This window comes from Rhinolophus sinicus, linkage group LG04, assembly GCF_036562045.2.
Source record: "Rhinolophus sinicus isolate RSC01 linkage group LG04, ASM3656204v1, whole genome shotgun sequence".
Lineage (NCBI taxonomy): Eukaryota > Metazoa > Chordata > Mammalia > Chiroptera > Rhinolophidae > Rhinolophus > Rhinolophus sinicus.
Window position 1 is genome coordinate 169,730,078 of NC_133754.1, and position 17,896 is coordinate 169,747,973.

Here is a 17,896-nt window from a genome sequence, read left to right on the forward strand (position 1 = left end):
GGGCAATGCCCCGCGGAGAGGCTGCGGACACAGCATGGGAAGGTGGATTACAGACAAATCCGGCAGCTGTCTGGCACCCCATGTCTTTCTGGAGCGCTGTGGAACCCCAGAGCCGGACAGAAGGAAAGCGGCCTCCGAGTCGGACACAAGGTCACGTCCCGCAGCCGCTGCCACCAGGGCTGCAATGCTGGCTGCCCGGGCGCCTCGGCCCGACGCCGAGAGGTAGGCGGCGGCGGGACACCGGAGCCTGGGTTAACACCCGGCGGGCGTCCAACAAGCGAAGCTGCCCAGGGGCGCGCGACGGTGACGCAGCGGGCGCGAGGGCGGCAGAGTGGGCGGAGAGGAGCGGCGCGCCCCACCTCTCAGAGGGGCGGACGCCGCAGTTGCGGAGGGCGGGGACCGACAGGGGCGGGGCGCGCCGGGGACTCGGGGCGCAAGCCGCCGGTTTCGATTAGTGCGCGGAGCTGCGGCGGCGGAGCAGGGAGCTGAGCTACGCGGCGCAGAGCCCCGCAGCGAGGTGGTGGGGCGGCGGGGGCGCGGGCGCTCAAAGTCCGGCTGGCGGCCGCAAAGGTGTGGAGAGGCGAGCCCGAACGCGGAGCCACGGCCGCCCAGACCACCCAGCCCGGCCACCGCAGCGCCTGCAGTCGCGAGCGCGCCCAGGACTGCGCGCGGGCGGGGGCGCGCAGGCCCTGCCCGCCCCTTCCGTCCCCACCCCACTCCGCCCCTTCCTCTCCCCACCTTCCTCTCCCCTCCTGCGCCCCCGCGCCGGGCGCCTACCCTGTTCCCCGGCGGGAGCGCTGTCCGTGGCGGCGGCCGGAGCGGGCCGGGCCGGGGGATGGCGCTGCTGGACCTGGCCCTGGAGGGAATGGCCGTCTTCGGGTTCGTCCTCTTCTTGGTGCTGTGGCTGATGCATTTCATGGCCATCATCTACACGTGAGTGAGGGGCAGCTGGCGGTGCCCGTAGCGGGAGTTGGGGCCTCAGGGATAAGCGAGGATGGGAGGGATTGCGCTTTGGAGGGGATTGGGCTCGGGTGGGGGTGGAGAAAGCTAATTCGCAGGCTGTTTCCCCCATTCCCTCTCCCCTTGGACCAACTGGGGCGGGGGTCCTTGGGTGGGAAAAGTGGCGAGTGAGGGGGTTTCTGGGCTGCGGGTGACTGCACAGCCGGGGATCGGGGACTACGCTCTTTTTATGTGTCGCGCGGAAGGTTGCTTTCTTGGTTTGATTGTGTTGGGGGAATTCGTGTGATTTCTCATCTGGGCCACGATGTATGATGTATTTTTCTCTCTTTACTCTTGACCTGGGCCACGTTTCTATTGTGATGATAATCGTTTCCACTCTTCTAAGAGGTGCACACCGCGACCTGGAAACCTCTCTGTGGATTTTCTTCCTGGAAATGCTCTATGCCCTTTAGATAGGTGTGAAGCACCTGTCCGCTTTGAAAAATGTCCACCAAACCTCCGAGGTCTTACAGCCTTGAGTTCTGTCGCTTGTACATTCCAGTGTGGTTTTCTTTCCTTGTTTTCCTAATTTCTTATTTATTGTCTAGTTTGAATTTGTGTTGCGTTTCCCCTCCCCCTTTTCATTATTAATTTAACAAATACTTCTTGAGGTCGCCTAGTGCCATTCACTGGGGACCGTGGTGAGCAGGACAATTCCTGTCCTCAGAGTCCTTACATTCCAGAAGGGAGAGACAGATAGATATCCGAATAAGGTTATACCGATAGTGATAAAGTCCATGAATAAAATTAAACAGGATGACGGGATGAGTAATGACACGGGGTATGTGGCTAGTTTTGATAGTTCAGTTGTTTAAACGTATTTGAAGTGAAATCAGCCTTCATAAAGAAATGAAAGAAATTACGTAGAGCACTTAACTGATCGGGATTCACTGGTTTTTTAGCCTTAAAAAAAAGTGCTACATGCTAATCTTTACCACCACCATCTAGAATAGCTTATACGTTAGTAGAGGAGAAGAGAAGAACTTTAAGAAATTAATTATTTCTTTTTATTTTATTTAAAAAGTTTTTTTCACTTTTTACTCCAGAGAAAGTGTGCTTTTCCTTTTGAAAATGTTGCATTTTATTAGTATAATGTGGCATTTCCTGGTACTGGAGAAAGATGTTATTACATTGTACAAGACACACTGATAATTCTTTGAAGATGAAAGAAAACATGCCACTTGGATATTGTTGATATTAGTTTTTGGAGTTTGTGAGCTGTAGTCACTGAACACATTTCTGGAGTTTATTTTAAATATGTGAGTTCTTAAAAAATAATTTTGTTACTTTCTCCAATCATAAAATAAGAAATGCTTCCCATATAAGGAATTTAAATAATACAGAGGAATAAGGAAGAAACTCCATTACATGTCAACCTTTTGTGACTATCCTTCCAATTATATTTATGTGTAAGTGTGAGAGGGGAGGGGAGGAGGAAGGAAGGAAAGAGAAACGGATCTTGTGATTATTGTTCTGTAACCTGCTTTTAAAATTCATCTATTTAATAAATGCTTTTTGAGAAGCTCTTTTGTACAAGGCACTGTTCTAGGTGCTGGAAATAAGATTGAAGAGCAAGGCATCCAGGGCCCCTGCTCACAGTGGAGCTTCCATGTAAAATATCATGACTATTTTTTCATGTTATTGTGTGATTTCTGCATCACTTTTAATAGATGCTTGGCATTTTCATTTTTAAGATACTAATACATGTTCATTGTTATTGATGAGCATTTAGGTTGTTCCCAGTTTATCAAGATTACAAACAACACTGATGAATTCATATGCATATATCTTTAAGAGATGACCTCCTTAGTTTACGTTTATGAAAGGTATTATTGGGCAGGAAGTGGTGCACATTTTAAACTTTGATACATACTGCTCTATAGGAAGGTTGTATCTATTCATAGTCCTAGTAACATGGTATGATGGTCCCATTTTCCTCTAAGTATCAGGATTTTTACTGTTTTCTGGGTTGTTGGTTTTTTTTCCATTGCTTTAATTACTAGTTCCATTGAACACTTTTCATATATTTATATGTTAATTGCATTTCATTGTAAATTACATACTCATATCATTTGCCTGTGCTGCAATCTATTGCAGCATTGATCTTTTTGATATGAAGATTTTTTGTGTGACACAATTTTTTTCCCAGTTTGGGTTTTTTTTTGTTTTTTAGTATTTTTAGTTTTCTTAGCTTTGTTTTCACATTTTACCCTTTACTGTACTCAATATTTTATTTTGTTATGTGATGAGATCTAGAGTCTTAATTTTAGGTTCACCTAAATAGCCACTTTTTCCAAAATCATCTATTGAATGGTTATTTGATTATTGCACAGTTTTGAAATACTACATTATAGACTGAATTTTTCTATATACTTGGGGGTATGTTTCAAGGCTCCCAATACTGTTTCATTGTTCTCATCCGGTATACACTATTTTAATTAATGAAGTTTTATTTACCTAATTACTGGTGAGGCAAGCCTCTCATTATTTTGCAAACTTTTTTGGCTTTTTGCACATTTTTACTGAAAGATGAACTTAGAATCTTTTTACTCAGATTAATCTTGTGGGGTTTTTTTGTTTGTTTGTTTTTAAAGATTTTATTGGGGAAGGGGAACAGGACTTTATTGGGGAACAGGGTGTACTTCCAGGACTTTTTTCCAAGTCAAGTTGTTGTCCTTTCAGTCTTGGTTGTGGAGGGTTCCATTCAGCTTCAAGTTGTGCTTTCAATCTTAGTTGTGGAGGGCGCAGCTCAGCTCCAGGTCCAGTTGCCATTGCTAGTTGCAGGGGGCGCAGCCCACCATCCCTTGAGGGATTCGAACCGGCAACCTTGTGGTTGAGAGCCCGCGCTCCAACCAACTGAGCCATCTGGTAGGCAGCTCAGCTCAAGGTGCTGTGTTCAATCTTAGTTGCAGGGGGCGGAGCCCACCATCCCTTGCGGGAGTTGAGGAATGAACTGGCAACCTTGTGGTTGAGAGCCCACTGGCCCATGTGGGAATCGAACTGGCAGCCTTCGGCGTTAGCAGCACAGAGCTTCAACCGCCTGAGCCACCGGGCCGGCCCTGGGGTGTGTTTTTTTAATTGCCATTTTTAAATTTATGGTTCAATTTGGAGAAAATTGACTTCTTTCAGCATAAGACCGTGATATATCTGCTTCTCTCTATTTTATATACCTATATATAATGGTAAAGTCACACTTCTTTAATTAAAATTAACACCAGTGATGTAGCCTAATATTCCGAGTAACCATCTGGGAGTATTTAGACTTGAAACAAGTCCAGAATTGTTTTAAGTTACTTAGTTTGTGCTTAATGATAAACAGCAAAGTTTTCTTAGAACACTTGTTTCTGAGAATAATGCAAACATTTAGTTAAGATGCTATAGAGAGGCTCTGTTTTCTAATGCCCCACGGAGTTACTTTTTTTTATTGATAGTAACAGGATCCGGTAAAGTTATGTGGAAATAGAATAAAGAAAATGCAATTCGTTTATAACAGATTATAATGACTAGCCAATTAAAGGAATCTTGTAAATAACCTTTCTCAAATGGATAACTGAACATAAAGCAAATAATCAACAGCTTCATTTTTGTATCAATTATCTTACCTTTTTTTTTTTGGTTAAGTTCTTTCTTCTGGTCCCACATTCAAAATTATTTACATGTTTGATTTGATTTCTTTCTTATGGAAGTAAAGACACTTCCCAGTTTAATTTGAGTTGTTCTTAAGCAGAGAGCTAAGTTTTTTCCCCTCTCCCTCTCTTTGCTGTATTTAGTAAAATTGCAAATTTGATATCTCAACATTTTGACAAGCAAGGTTAAAGAACATTGGCAACAATATTTTGGTTAAAATACTGTGTTAAGCATTCTGTATTTTACTGAAGAATATATTTTCTGAACACGTGTTCTATGTCCTGTCAAATTCTTTTGAAATAAGATAAAGAAAGTATCAATAAATTGAAATAAATCAATACTCTCCAAATCTTGTGTTTGCAGCTGGTTGAAATGAAGCCTATTTTCAAAAACTTAGATGGCTCCATATCTGGTTTTCAGATAATGGAGCATAATCTGTGAGCGCCTAATTGGTAAAAAATGTTTAAGAAATACAAATATTGTAGTAAAATTGCTGAGAAAAACTAAAAAAAATTTTAAACCTATTTTTTAAAATTAAATGCAGAATGTAATAGTATGTAGTTAACTTATTATCTCTTCTTAAAATGAGATGAAGATCTAACTAAGTGTTGACCTGTATTGAAAAATGGAGCTGAATGTGATTAATACGATGAACGATTCTTATGCAGTGAAATTATTTGTTCTGATATCACAAATGTCTTATAATTCCTATAAGCCTGCATTTTTTTAATGAGGTAATTTATAAACTAGAAAATCATTTTCAATATTTTGAAACTATCTCTATTCATTGGTGTGTCTACCGACTACTTTGCTCCGTTCTAATTTTATTCATTGGTGTGTCTACCGACTACTTTGCTCCTTTCTAATTTTAACATTGAACTGATGCTTAGTCATTTCATAACATATTTTAGGTGATAGACATTTGTGGGATTTCTGCCTATAATGTTAAAGGAAATACTCAGATTAGAGCATTTGAAAGTCAAGGCTCTTATTCCCAAGATTTCTTATTTCCTAAAAATAACTAATGATTATAGCCTCAGTAGGCAGATTTGGTTAAGTGATCTTTTTGAGTTTTTCTTTTTTGAGAGCTAGTGTGGTTTGATAGCTTGGGGGCTGCAGTGAAATCATGTAAGAGCCTGGAACCAGTTTTCTTCCCTTTTTAGCCCTTAAGGAGCCATATTGCTGGATGATAAGGGTATCTAAACAATACACTTTCCATTTTTCTCCTCCATCTTCATTCTTTTTCTCCTCTCTTCCCCGTTTTTCCCCTCAGATGATCGTATTTTCCCCCTCTGTACATAATGTCCTAATGTTTAGTATTAGGCACTATCTTTTTTATTAATTAACTGAAGCTGCCAGGCCTGTGTGGAAATTCATTTTCTGTCTGAATATTAACTACCCTCTAGTAAACCAGAGGTCCATTTCCTAGAAATTTTTTCAATTTAATTCTGTTTTATCTAACTTTTCTAGTATAGCAATGTTTATACCTGCTGCACAGCTTTTGAATGGAATTTAAGTACTCATAGTAGCAGGCTGTGATAAACTACCTGTCAGAAAATAATTGTTTTTAATGTAAACTTCAGCATTTTGAATATTGTTTTTAGATAGTATGATTTTTGCCTTAACTTCATTAACACATTGGTGTTCTGAGCCTTAGTGGAATGTAAATTGAGAGATTCTTTTCTGGGTTTAGTTCTGAGGATGCACTTGGTGGACTTTGGTCGGATGTTAATCTGTCCAGGTCATTGCTGCCAGGACCACTCTTTGGTGAATGAAGGAGGCAGCTGACCCCTTTACCCTGAGCCTGAGGAGCTACCGAGTTGGACTATAGTGTGACAGCTTTAAAAAGCAAAATGAAAATCGAAATTCAGGGTTAATATTCAGGATGTGGCTTCATCATCCCTCTCTTTTCCTACATCACTTGTTTAGTATAACTTATCTCTACCCCAGAGGGCTGAAACTATCTCTAAGCACTGGTAACCCTGCCTACAGCCTTGTTCCCTTTCTACTTTATTTTGCTTATTGTAGCCTTATCCTGCTGGAGCACTAATCTTAGATCATGTGCTTAAAATCTTACCATGGTTCCCCATTGCCTTCAGGTTAAAATTCAAACTCCTTAACAAGATAGGTATCTTTCTCTAGATGCTGAGCCATCCCCTTGTACCTGTATCTTCGGCAACATTGAATTACTGGCATTCCATCGAATATGCAGTGTACTTTTAGAATTGTTTCCTTCCTTTTCTTTTTACTTTCCCTCTCTCCTTCTCTCCCTTCCTTTTTGTTTAACTCCTACTCATTCAAGTTAATTTTAGAATTAAGCTCCTTACTGGGTTAGGCCCCCCTCCTCTTGTGTTCTTCCCCATAGTACCTTGAATTTACCCATCTAAATTATAAATGTATGTTCAGTTTTCTCTTTTTTCCCAATTAGATCGTAAGCTTTTGAGGGTAAGGTTAATCTTATTTATTGTTGTAGCTCCAGTGTCCACTAGGCACTCAGTTATTGATTGTTGAATAAATGATCTTTGATTTTTTTTCAGTAGTAATGGTGGATTTTTGCTTATTCATTAATTCAGTGTCAGTTACCTATTGTGATTTGCGGTAAATGGTCAGAATTTGGGATGCTCTGGACTTGAATGAATTTTATTGGACCAAATGGAATCTTTATCTCACTTTCCTATTAATTGCCAGTTCAAATAGAAAGGGCTGTATCAGTAACATGTTTACCTCAAAATATGAATTTTCCCCTCAAGGCGTTCCGAAGGGAATGCCTGTCTTACTATCAATAATCTTTACACTTAAATCTGTCCCAGAACCCAGTGCTATCCTGAGTTGGTTGACATACAAATCATAACATGTGTCCCCTACTTTTCTTTCATCCACAGAATTTTATTTTATATACAAAATAGTATAATTTAAACATTACATTTGGCTTTAAAAGGGTAGCCTTAGGGAATTGTGTAGAATGCTCTATTTTTCCATACACTAGGGCTACCTATTATTATCAAAGGGTTAATGAGTTGGGGTGAGGTTTTTTTTGGGGGTGGGTGGGACAAAATTAATAAAGATCTCCTATTTGTTTTCTATGGTGATGGAATCTTTTATATTCTGTAGTATATAAGTAGTCTGTTGTCCAGTGGAAGTAGTTTGTGTTTTCCTACAAAGTCAGCTCACTATTGGTTATTGTGTGTTCTCTGGGGAATCTTGTGTCTGCAGAGTTCACGTTGCACCAGAAGGTATGCTTTGTGTTCTGATGAAGCCCCTCGTGATGCAGTCCCATTTTGTAAAAGATACGTGATATATGGAAGTCACATTAATATGAGGCAGACTGATCATAAACACACAGTAACAGCCTTCCAGGGCATAATCATAAGTAACAACAATAGAAGCCTTGAATCGTTGGAAACTGTTGGAGTGGACTATGTGAAGTAAAGGGCCTGCTGCTATAGCAGTCAACCTAATTTTACATGAAATATTAACAAGCTTGGTGGCATGCAGCAGAGATAAATTCCTAGAGTCAGATAAGTTGGTTCTACTGAATCACACAGCAGAACTATAATCACACAGCACAACCTGGGGCTGTTAAACAAGGTGATCTTTGCCCTCAAGGAATCCATAGTCTCCCCTAGAAGCCTGGAGCGAGATTCCTGTGCCTCACTTCTGGGAGATGTAGCACTGTGTTAAGGTTGCTGCAAAGGCTGCTGCCTCTGACTGGAGGGGAAGAGTATCGCCCGCCCTCTTTCTGAGGGGTTTCCCTTCATGCCAGACTTCCTTCCTGCTAAAAACTCAGCTAGAATACATTTAAAAACTGTACAACCATTAAATAAACGGAGTGAGTGGGGGTTGTGCTAAAAGGTTAGAAGGATAAAACAAGCTAAAATGATGAAATAGACAATAAGTTTTAGAGACCGAGATGTTAAATAAAGAAATCAGCTAAGAAAAAAAAAGACCATCCCATCAGTTCAAAACTTGAAAACCCTCATGATGAGAGGCAACAAGGATTCCTCAAGCTAAAGCAGCTATGAAGTCCAGCAGAACCCCTGCATCATTTCTTACCATCACGTGGAGTTCTTTGAACTGTTCCCTGAATAGATGTCCTTCTAGCTCACCACAGAAAGCAGGACCCTGAAGGCCTCTGTCTCTTGCCTGTGTTGTGATTCATCCTTTCTGACCTTTTGGACTTACATTACTCGGAGAAAGCACCCCAGATGGCATACCTGCACTCGTGTTCCCTGTCCCTGCTGCTGGCAGGTACAGCTCTGCAGCAATGTGCTGTGAACACCTCCCCCTCCCTGTCCATGACGGTGACATGCCTTAATTATATGAATAGGACCCACCCCCCCCCCGTGACTCTAGCTCCTGATTTAAAGTTTAATTTAGAAGAAATAATTCCTCAGGAAAATGACACATGTTGAAATTTTACTGTTGTTTTCTACCTTCCCATAATTGCTCATTTACGTTTCAGGATCATTTTACTCTTTAAAAAGGAAACAAACCAAAACCATTGAGTAGCCAAATAGGAGGTTCATTCCTTTTATACCCGCTGTGTTCCTGAAAATGTGACAAAATCACATTTCTAAAAATCCAGTGGACGTACCTGTTCAGTGGGAGGTTCTGTTTCAAGAGAACTAAGGGTCTTATTAAAATCCCAAATTATGGGCTCCTGCTGGTCCTGACGCTTGGGACATGCTGCCACTGATGAAGAGCTTCTCAGGTGTTAGGGATTGTGGGGTGGGGCCTTCCCTCTGGCTAGAGTGGCAAGGGAAGTGGATAGAGGGCCTTGTGATCGGCTCTGGAGACCGCTAGGTATGGTGACTTCATGGTCAGCACAACAGAATAGAGTCTTTCCTGGGATCCCTCAAAACATCTTCATTTTAGAAAGTGATATCATTTGGATTACATAGTAACCAGTAGGTACTTTGTACATTGTCCCTGTTACTTTGTACACTGTATCTATTATTTCGTACATTGACCTGTGGAAATTATCTTACCTTTGCCTCTCAGCTCTGGGGGTGACGGCCTCGCCCTCTAGCAGAGCCAAGTGAAGGGGGAATTCTTGTGGCTGCAGAAGCTAACATTTTGAGTCAGGCTCTGCAGATAGAGGAATTAAGTAAGAGAAGCCAGGACTATGCAGTGGCTCTGCCCAACTGAGAGCCCATCTCATAGTTTAAAAGGAAAGTTCAGCTGAAAAACAATAAGAGGTCATTTTCAGTGGATGATAAGCTGTGATATTTAATGTTGTGCACTCTCATACTTGCTTTTTTTTTTTTTTTAAAGATTTTATTGGGGAAGGGGAACAGGACTTCATTGGGGAACAGTGTGCACTTCCAGGCGTTTTCCCCAAGTCAAGTTGTGGTCCTTTCAGTCTTAGTTGTGGAGGGCACAGCTCAGCTCCAGGTCTAATTGCCGTTGCTAGTTGCAGGGGGTGGAGTCCACCATCCCTTGTGGGAGTTGAGGAATCGAACTGGCAACCTTGTGGTTGAGAGCCCGTGCTCCAACCAACTGAGCCATTCGGGAGGCAGCTCAGCTCAAGGTGCCGTGTTCAATCTTAGTTGCAGGGGGCGCTGCCCACCATCCCTTGCGGGGACTCGAGACGTTGAACCGGCAACCTTGTGGTGGAGAGCCCACTGGCTCATGTGGGAATCGAACCGGCAGTCTTTGGAGTTAGAAGCACGGAGCTCTAACCACCTGAGCCAACGGTCCGGCCCATACTTGCATTGTTTTTACATTTTGGATGATGTCTTTAGAACTTTAAATTTGTTCCTAAATATTGGGTGTAATTTTAACTTTGAATATAATTTTATCCTAAATATTGGATATAATTTAAACTTTGTATTAAATGGGTTTATGGCATGTTTTTACTGTTTTTACTATGATTTGGGACTTTTGATTATTCCCCTTCCACCCTTAAACCCTTTTTAACACATGACTTTTTTTGTTTTTTATTTTTTAACCAAACATATTAGGCCATTTAACCAAATATTAGGCCATTTAAATAATGGCCTAATATTTAAATATATATATGAATCTTTAAATATATGAATTTCTAGTTCTTTCTCCCCCCCACCCTTGTTCCGCTCCCCTCCAACTCTGGTTCAAGCCATTATTTCTCAGTCTTGTTGTGTAAGACACAGCTCCCTGGCCCATGCTGGTATTATGAGCCTTGCGCTACCCCCAGCTGAGGCAGTGGGTTGGCCGCTCACGGCAGCTCTCGCCGCCTGCTGCTGGCCGCACATGGTAGCCCGTGGCAGACACGGCAGCCCACTGGCCGACTTCCAGCTGCTCACGGCAGCCCAGCTCCAGGGAGAGCTGTTGTTGACAGTCTTGGCTGTAGAGGGCGCAGCTCACTGGCCCAAGTGGGAATCAAACCGGCAACCTTGGCGTTAGGAACACAGCGCTCCAGCCTGAGCCAAAGGGCTGGCCCAAATTTCTAGTTCTTTCATTTTGGTGTATAAGTCTCATTAAAGTTCAACACCTCTAAATCTCTTATCAGAACCATGGTAATTCAGTGAAGTTACATTTGGTGGAAGATGTCCTTAAATTAGCAGAGTTTTTAAAATTACCAATAAAAGGTATCATTTGAATGTTCACTTTGTGGCCGAAAGTCATCTATTTTTCACAACTACTTTATGACATAGGTACTGTTATCCACACTTTATAAAAAGAAAAGAAAAAGGAAAAAAAAAAAAGAAGAAAAAGAAAAAGAAAAAAAAACTTGAGATGAAGAAATGACTTGGTCGTGAATAGCATAGCTGGGAAGCTGGTATAGAAATCCAGGCAGCCTGCAGCCAGCCCAGGCTCTTCAATCAGTATGGGGATCACTCCAGTTGCTATGACTCTTAAGTTTCTGATCATTAGCAACATTTACATTACTATGGAGAGGAGCCCCTGCTCATTCTCTCCTATTAATACAACTCTCCCCATTCTCACACCGCTTGTATTGCTCCTTCACAGGCTTCTTGGTTTTCAATTCAGCCCATAACTGCTGATCTTTCTACGAGTTTCCACCTCAGTCCTTTTCTGTTTTTACAGTAATCTAGTCTTCCTAAATCCAAGGTTCTCAACTTTGACTGCAGTTTGGAATTAACGGGAGGGATTTAAAAAAAAATAAAAAAATACCGCTGCCTGAGTCTCTACCGTAGAGATTCTGATTGACTTGGTCTGGGCATCCTGATTTTTTTGTGTTTTTTTTTAACTCCCCAAGCGATTTTCCTGTGCAGTCAAGGTTGAGAACAACCTCCTTAGGCTGTTTATCCATAGTTGTGGCCACTACCTTCTCTACCTCGTGGCCTCATTTAATTTTCCATCTAACCCAGAACTCACAGTTCATCACTTCATTATCTTGCCCCGTGCCTTCCCTCATCTCTGTCTGCCCTGTTATCCTGAACCCCTCTCATAATTAATAGCTTTTCAACTTTCAAAATCCTGCAAAGGGTAATCACACAGCCATGTGGATTAGGACTAGTACGCATTCATGGTCTCAGATCTCAGCTAAGCCCACAGTACTATCTGGCAGTTCTTAGTTTCTATATTTAGCTCTGTCACCCTTCCTGGCAGAACCTCTTCCAAACTTTCACCACTCTACCCTCATGCTTGTCAGATTACCGTAACGCCTACTTCACACTATGGATCCTAATATGTCGTTAATTATTTTTAATCTTCTCTGGCTATACCCTTTCACTAGCTCTTTTCCCTTAACCATATACACTCAAGTATTAAACGTTGAAAATAATTCAAAATGAAACTGAAAACCCATTCTCCATCTGGTTAGTCTTTGGTCTTTTCACGCACTGTCAGGTTTTAGGAGAAACTACTGTTTATTCATTGTTATCACATCTTACCTCCATTCATGTACTTCTTAGCCTGTTCATATCTTTTTACTGCTGCCTAAAGTGCTCTTGCGGTCACCAAGTACACATTCTAGTGGACATTTCAGTCTAGTGGGCATTTCAGTTCTCATCTTGACCTCTTGATAGCATTCAACGTTCTTTCTTGAACCCTTTCAAAAAAGTTAACAGCACAGCCAGATACACCTTCTGTGACTTTACTTTCTTCCTGGCTATCTTCCCACTTCTCTGGTCATTCACTCGCTCTTAGTCTCCTTCGTGCGTTACTGGTTCTGTAATACTAATTACATTGATTTGTGGCCACTTGCTGATGGCATGTTCTACCCGGGAGAGCTCATGTATTTACCAAACTAGATGGCTCCCGTATTTTTATCCCTAGACTAACCATACCTTCTGAGCTCTATGTGTCTAACCCTTTGTTTATTTACTCTTCATTTACTCAATGTTTTAAAAAACTAAGGACATATTATGTACCATTGTTTTGCTGGACCCTGGGGAATTTATAGTCTGTAGTGTGTCTTCAAGTGTGGTTCACTGCGAGCCAGCGTCAGAATCATTTGGGAGGTTTATAAAAATGCATATTCGTAGGCTCTGCAACTGGTCCATTAAGTTATGGTTTCTACCTATGGGCATTATGTATACCAAATGTTGCAAAACAGTAGTCTGCTGGATAAAAGACATTGCTACTTGAGGTCTTACGAGTAACTTTAAAGTTAGTATGTTACAAATAAAGCTCATCGCTCTCTCCCATCTCTTGTGCCCAGGTTTTAGGAAAGGCTCCACTGGTCACCTGAACCCTAACCTAGGAGTCAGCCATGTGCCCTCCCATTCTCCACCCCCCTCATTGCCCATTGGCCAAACCCCATGAATTCTGAATTCTTACTTTCTTCTTTTCATTTCCTTTGCTAACTTCTGCTAACTCTTTAGTTTGTGCGCCTTTTTCTTTTGCACCTTTATAATATTTTCCTTTACCTTCCATCTCCCTGCCTCTACTTTATTCTCCTAACTTCTATAAATACAAAGGTGAACCTCGTCCCTTCCTTATAGTCTTTCATGGTGGTTTCTTGCCTACGGGATGAGCTACGAGCCTTTTCAACCTTGTCAGTGAAGTCAAGGAAGAGTTTATAGCAGAGATGAGTCTTAAAAAGCAGTGCCTCTCAAGCTTGGATGTGCCTATGAATCACCTGGAGATCGTTTTAAAATGCAGATTCTGTTTCAGTAGTTGTGGGGCTGGGGCCCAAGATTCTGAATTTCTAGCAAGCTTCCAGGTGATGCCATGCTGCTGGGCAGTGGACCACACTTGGAGTATGAGAGTCTTAGAGGAACACCTCCTAGGAAATGTTACATAAACAGTTTCATTATAGTTTGTATCACATTGCGTTTGCAGAGGCTTATACAAGTTGCTTGTGAATCGGGTGTCCTGTACACGTGTGAGAACCACTTCTCCTAGTCTAAACACATGGAAATGCCGTAATTATTACACACGCACATGTGCCCATGGCATGAAAATAATAAAGGAAAATCTCCAGGTCCCAGAAATGAAGAGGGAGTGCAGAGCAGTGAGTTGGCCTTGGCTGCTAATTTTAATCCCAGTGACAGTTCTAGGTTGGTTTCCAATTGTTGATTTTTGTCCTCGTTATTGGTTATGTTTTCCTGGTTCTTTACATGCCTGGTAATTTTCTATTAGGTACCAGACATTTTGCATTTACCTTTGCTGTGTGCTGGATATTTTTGTATTTCTGGACTTTCAACTCCATCTCTTCAATTCAGGGGATTCTGCTGGGTACTGCCTGGGTTTCTCTTCCCTGTGCCATGGCCTGGAAAGTGTCTCAAAGCAGTAAGCTGCAGCAATTGGAGGACTCACCTCACTTGTTTTCCAAGTTTCAGGAATCACTGCCCCTCTTTACCAGATGTTCAGTGTCTTAAAAACCATCATTTCCTATATTTTGTATGACGTTTAAAAATGTTTCAGGTGTGAGATTAAATCCAGTCCCTGTCTCTTCATCTTGTCCAAAAGTTGAAGTCCTGGGGGTGGGGGGTGGGGTTGGAGGGGAGAGGAGAAGCCAGGGGTTTTGATACTTATGTAGGGACAGAGACAAGACAGCAGACTGTTTGTAATGGCCAAACCCTGGAAACAACCCAAGTGTCTATCAACAGAAAGGAGATAAAGGGTGGCATATTAATACAAGGAATACTGTGCTGTAATGAGAGTGAATGAGCTATAGCTAAATGTAACCACATAGATGAATCTCAAACATGATGTGAAGTAAAAGAAACCAGACTTAAAAAAGTACATCCTATGAAATTCCATTTAGATCAAATTTTAAAACCGGCAAAACTACTGCATGGTGTTAAGCCAGGATAGTGGTTACCCTTGGGGGGAGTAAGTAGAAGGAGACATGCAGGGGTTCTGGTGATAACTGTTTTTAGATCTGGGTACTGGTTACATAAGTGTTTCTCTTTGAGAAAATTCACTGAGCTGTACACTTATATGTAACTTTACTATAGGTATGTTACCCATCAACTAAAAGTACTCCCTCGCCTCAAAAAAAAAAAAAAAATCAGGTCTGTAAGTCAAATGCCTGATAGGAAGATAGAACTAGATTCCCAGTCTAGAACCCAAAACTGAGAAACTTCTGTTCCCAGTATTCTAGAAGAAAGCAAGTCACCAGGCTAAGGGTAGAAATGGGCACCCATGAGAAATCCTGTGCAATGTGTGCATGCAGTCAGCTCAAGTTCACACTGTTTATATAATGCAGAAAATCATGACCTGAGATATTTAAATTAGAAACAGTCTCGAAACCAGTACACCTGGTAGGTAGGACCCTGGCCCACTCTGAGGACTCTACCTCTTAAGCCACTTTTGAGCCACCAGACATGCTACTATATCATCAGTTCTCTTCACCATAAACCTGGAGTGGACTTCAGGTGAGTCAGAATGAGTCAGAATGAGTCTTTGATAAAATACTGCATTCTTTTTTTATTTATTTATTTTTATTTTTATTGGGGAACAGTGTGTTTCTCCAGGGCCCATCAGCTCCAAGTCGTTGTCCTTCAATCTAGTTGTGGAGGGCACAGCTCACTGGCCCATGTGGGAATTGAACCAGCAACTTGGGTGTTATGAGCACTGTGCTCTAACCGACTGAGCCAACTGACAGCCCCAAAATACTGCATTCTTGATATGAAAAGCTCTTCAAAAGATAGGAGGCATATCTGTATTAGCATTTAAAGTAAAATGTCTTAACGAAGAAGGGGAAGAAGGGAGAAATAGGATCAGCACTTGAGTGTTTTCGCACTGTTGAAATTGTTCTTGTTTTTAATCTAAGGCTGTGCCAAATGCAGTGTGTCCGTGAGCTGGGTTTCTCTGTGATGGGTCATCAACCTCATGTGCGTGTTTTGATACTGTTTAATGATCATACAGTGGGACCAAGAGATAAAGATTCCTGGGATTGTAGGCCTTCTCATTCTGTCCTTCATGTCTCATACTCTTTCACAATTTCAGTGTGATTGCCTCTCATCCTGTCTGCACTGCATTCTAGATAATTTCCTCAAACCTAGTTCCATTCTTCAGTTCTCTTTTAAACTGTGTATATGCAATTTTCTGTTTTACCTGTGTATTGAGTTTTAATGTCAGTGATTGTAATGTTCATTTCTAGACATTGTGTGATTCTTCTTATGTATTCGTGGTCACATGTGATGGTCTCATTCCATCTCTTGGGTTTTGTTCTACTAACACTCGTAGCTTGCATTCTGGGTTCCAAACCCACGTGGTTAGGTGTTCTCCAGGGAAACTTTTTCCTTTTATTCCACTTCACTCAGGACTGAATCCAACATAGGCAACATCCCATCTTCCAAGCTCTGTGGGCCAAGATTTTTTAACTTTGCCTTTCAGGGATTCCACATTTATACAAGGTTCTCTGAATGGATCTCCTATGATTCTTGTCTCAGGTTTGTCACCATCTCTAGGTCATCAGTGACCAGCAGGTGGCCCTGGGGCAAGCAAGACCTCCAGCACTCACTCACTCAGAAATTTCTCATTTCTGTCCTGGGATGTTTTCCTTTATTTTCCTAACAGTTTAGTCATATATTTAAAACATGCATGCTTTTAGTGCATTTGTATGGAAAAGGAAGGTAAGAAAATTATAAATATTATATAAGGATTTATACAGAGGGTGCCAAAAAAAATATGTATACACATTTTAAGAAAGGAAAAAAGTGTATTAAAATTGTGATACTCAAGATATACTGATAACAAAAGATGAATATACGTCATGTGTATACAATTTTTTGGCACCCTTGGTGTATGTATAATATGTTTTGGCTTGTATATACATTTAAAAAAAAATCTCTGGAAGGATAAGCAAGACACTAATAATGCTGGGGAGGGGTGATAGGAATGAGGCAGGTGGGGGACAGGGAGACTTATATAAACCTCTTAGTATTTTTTGTGATTTGAACCATATTAGCTGTTCAGTCAAGTATATACTAAAACTGCCCCCCGACACACCCCTAATAATCTAGATGTCCTGTATTGGGTGGGTTTCTCTAGACCTCTAGTCTACTATTTTGTTGGAAATGGAATGGTGGTCATTTTTGTGGTTATAGAAATTTTAGATCATGATTGAAACCCCTGTCCAGCCCTTTAGATGAACTCTGTAGATCAGTATGTTCCAACCTATATGTGTGACAAAGGATTAGTCCTTTAAACTTTTCCAATCTGTCATGGACTGATACTTTGATAAAACTACAATAAAAATAAATTACTGATCACATGCTTGGATGGCATGGCAATGTCAACTTGCTATAAAAGTTTCTAAATGTTTTCTCTTGATTTCGTCTCATCACAGACCAATAAAAAGCAACTCGTGGACTAGACCACACTGAGCAGCACTCCATTGAGCATGCTCCATTGTTTTCTAGCCTTTTGTGTGTGGATCAGAAATTGATACACTGTCTTTTAAACTTCTTGTTGGTTTCAAATGTTTTCCATTGTGGGTAACCTGTCTTCTCTCTGTAAAGATGTCTGGATGGCCATCCCTGAAACATTAGGCGTTCACTACAGTACAACTCTGCCTGAATTCGCTGGGAGCCAGCCTGTGGCTGGCTGCTCTGGATGAGGGTACTGGTGTACTTCAGAAGTCCTTCAGAGATTAATAGTTTATTTCTCAAACCTAAGATGCACTGATGCTGGTATCTTCTAGATCTTCTACAAGGTCTTATTGGTTGGTTTTCATGCTGCGAAGTCAGGACTGCCATCTGGCTGCCAGCAATTGTAAGATGCCATCGATTTCAGAGATGTTAAAATGTGGAAGGACGTGTGTCTGAAGATACCTCGCAGGTGGCCCCGTGATTGTCCTAGCCTCTGTTGAGTGCTTGGAGACTTGCTTATGAGAAGAGGGGGAGGAAGCTTTTGGTGACTTCCTTTA

At 41.6% G+C, this 17,896-nt stretch overlaps 1 protein-coding gene across 1 annotated transcript in view; it reads left to right on the forward strand.

The window, feature by feature from the left end:
- Positions 1-409: 409 nt before the first annotated feature.
- Positions 410-17,896, forward strand: part of UGCG (UDP-glucose ceramide glucosyltransferase) — a 34,706-nt gene continuing 17,219 nt past the window's right edge. The window contains exon 1 of the mRNA XM_019749553.2: positions 410-933. Within this exon, the coding sequence (XP_019605112.1) occupies positions 836-933 (98 nt within the window). The 5' untranslated portion in view covers positions 410-835. The remainder of the gene's footprint in view (positions 934-17,896) is intronic.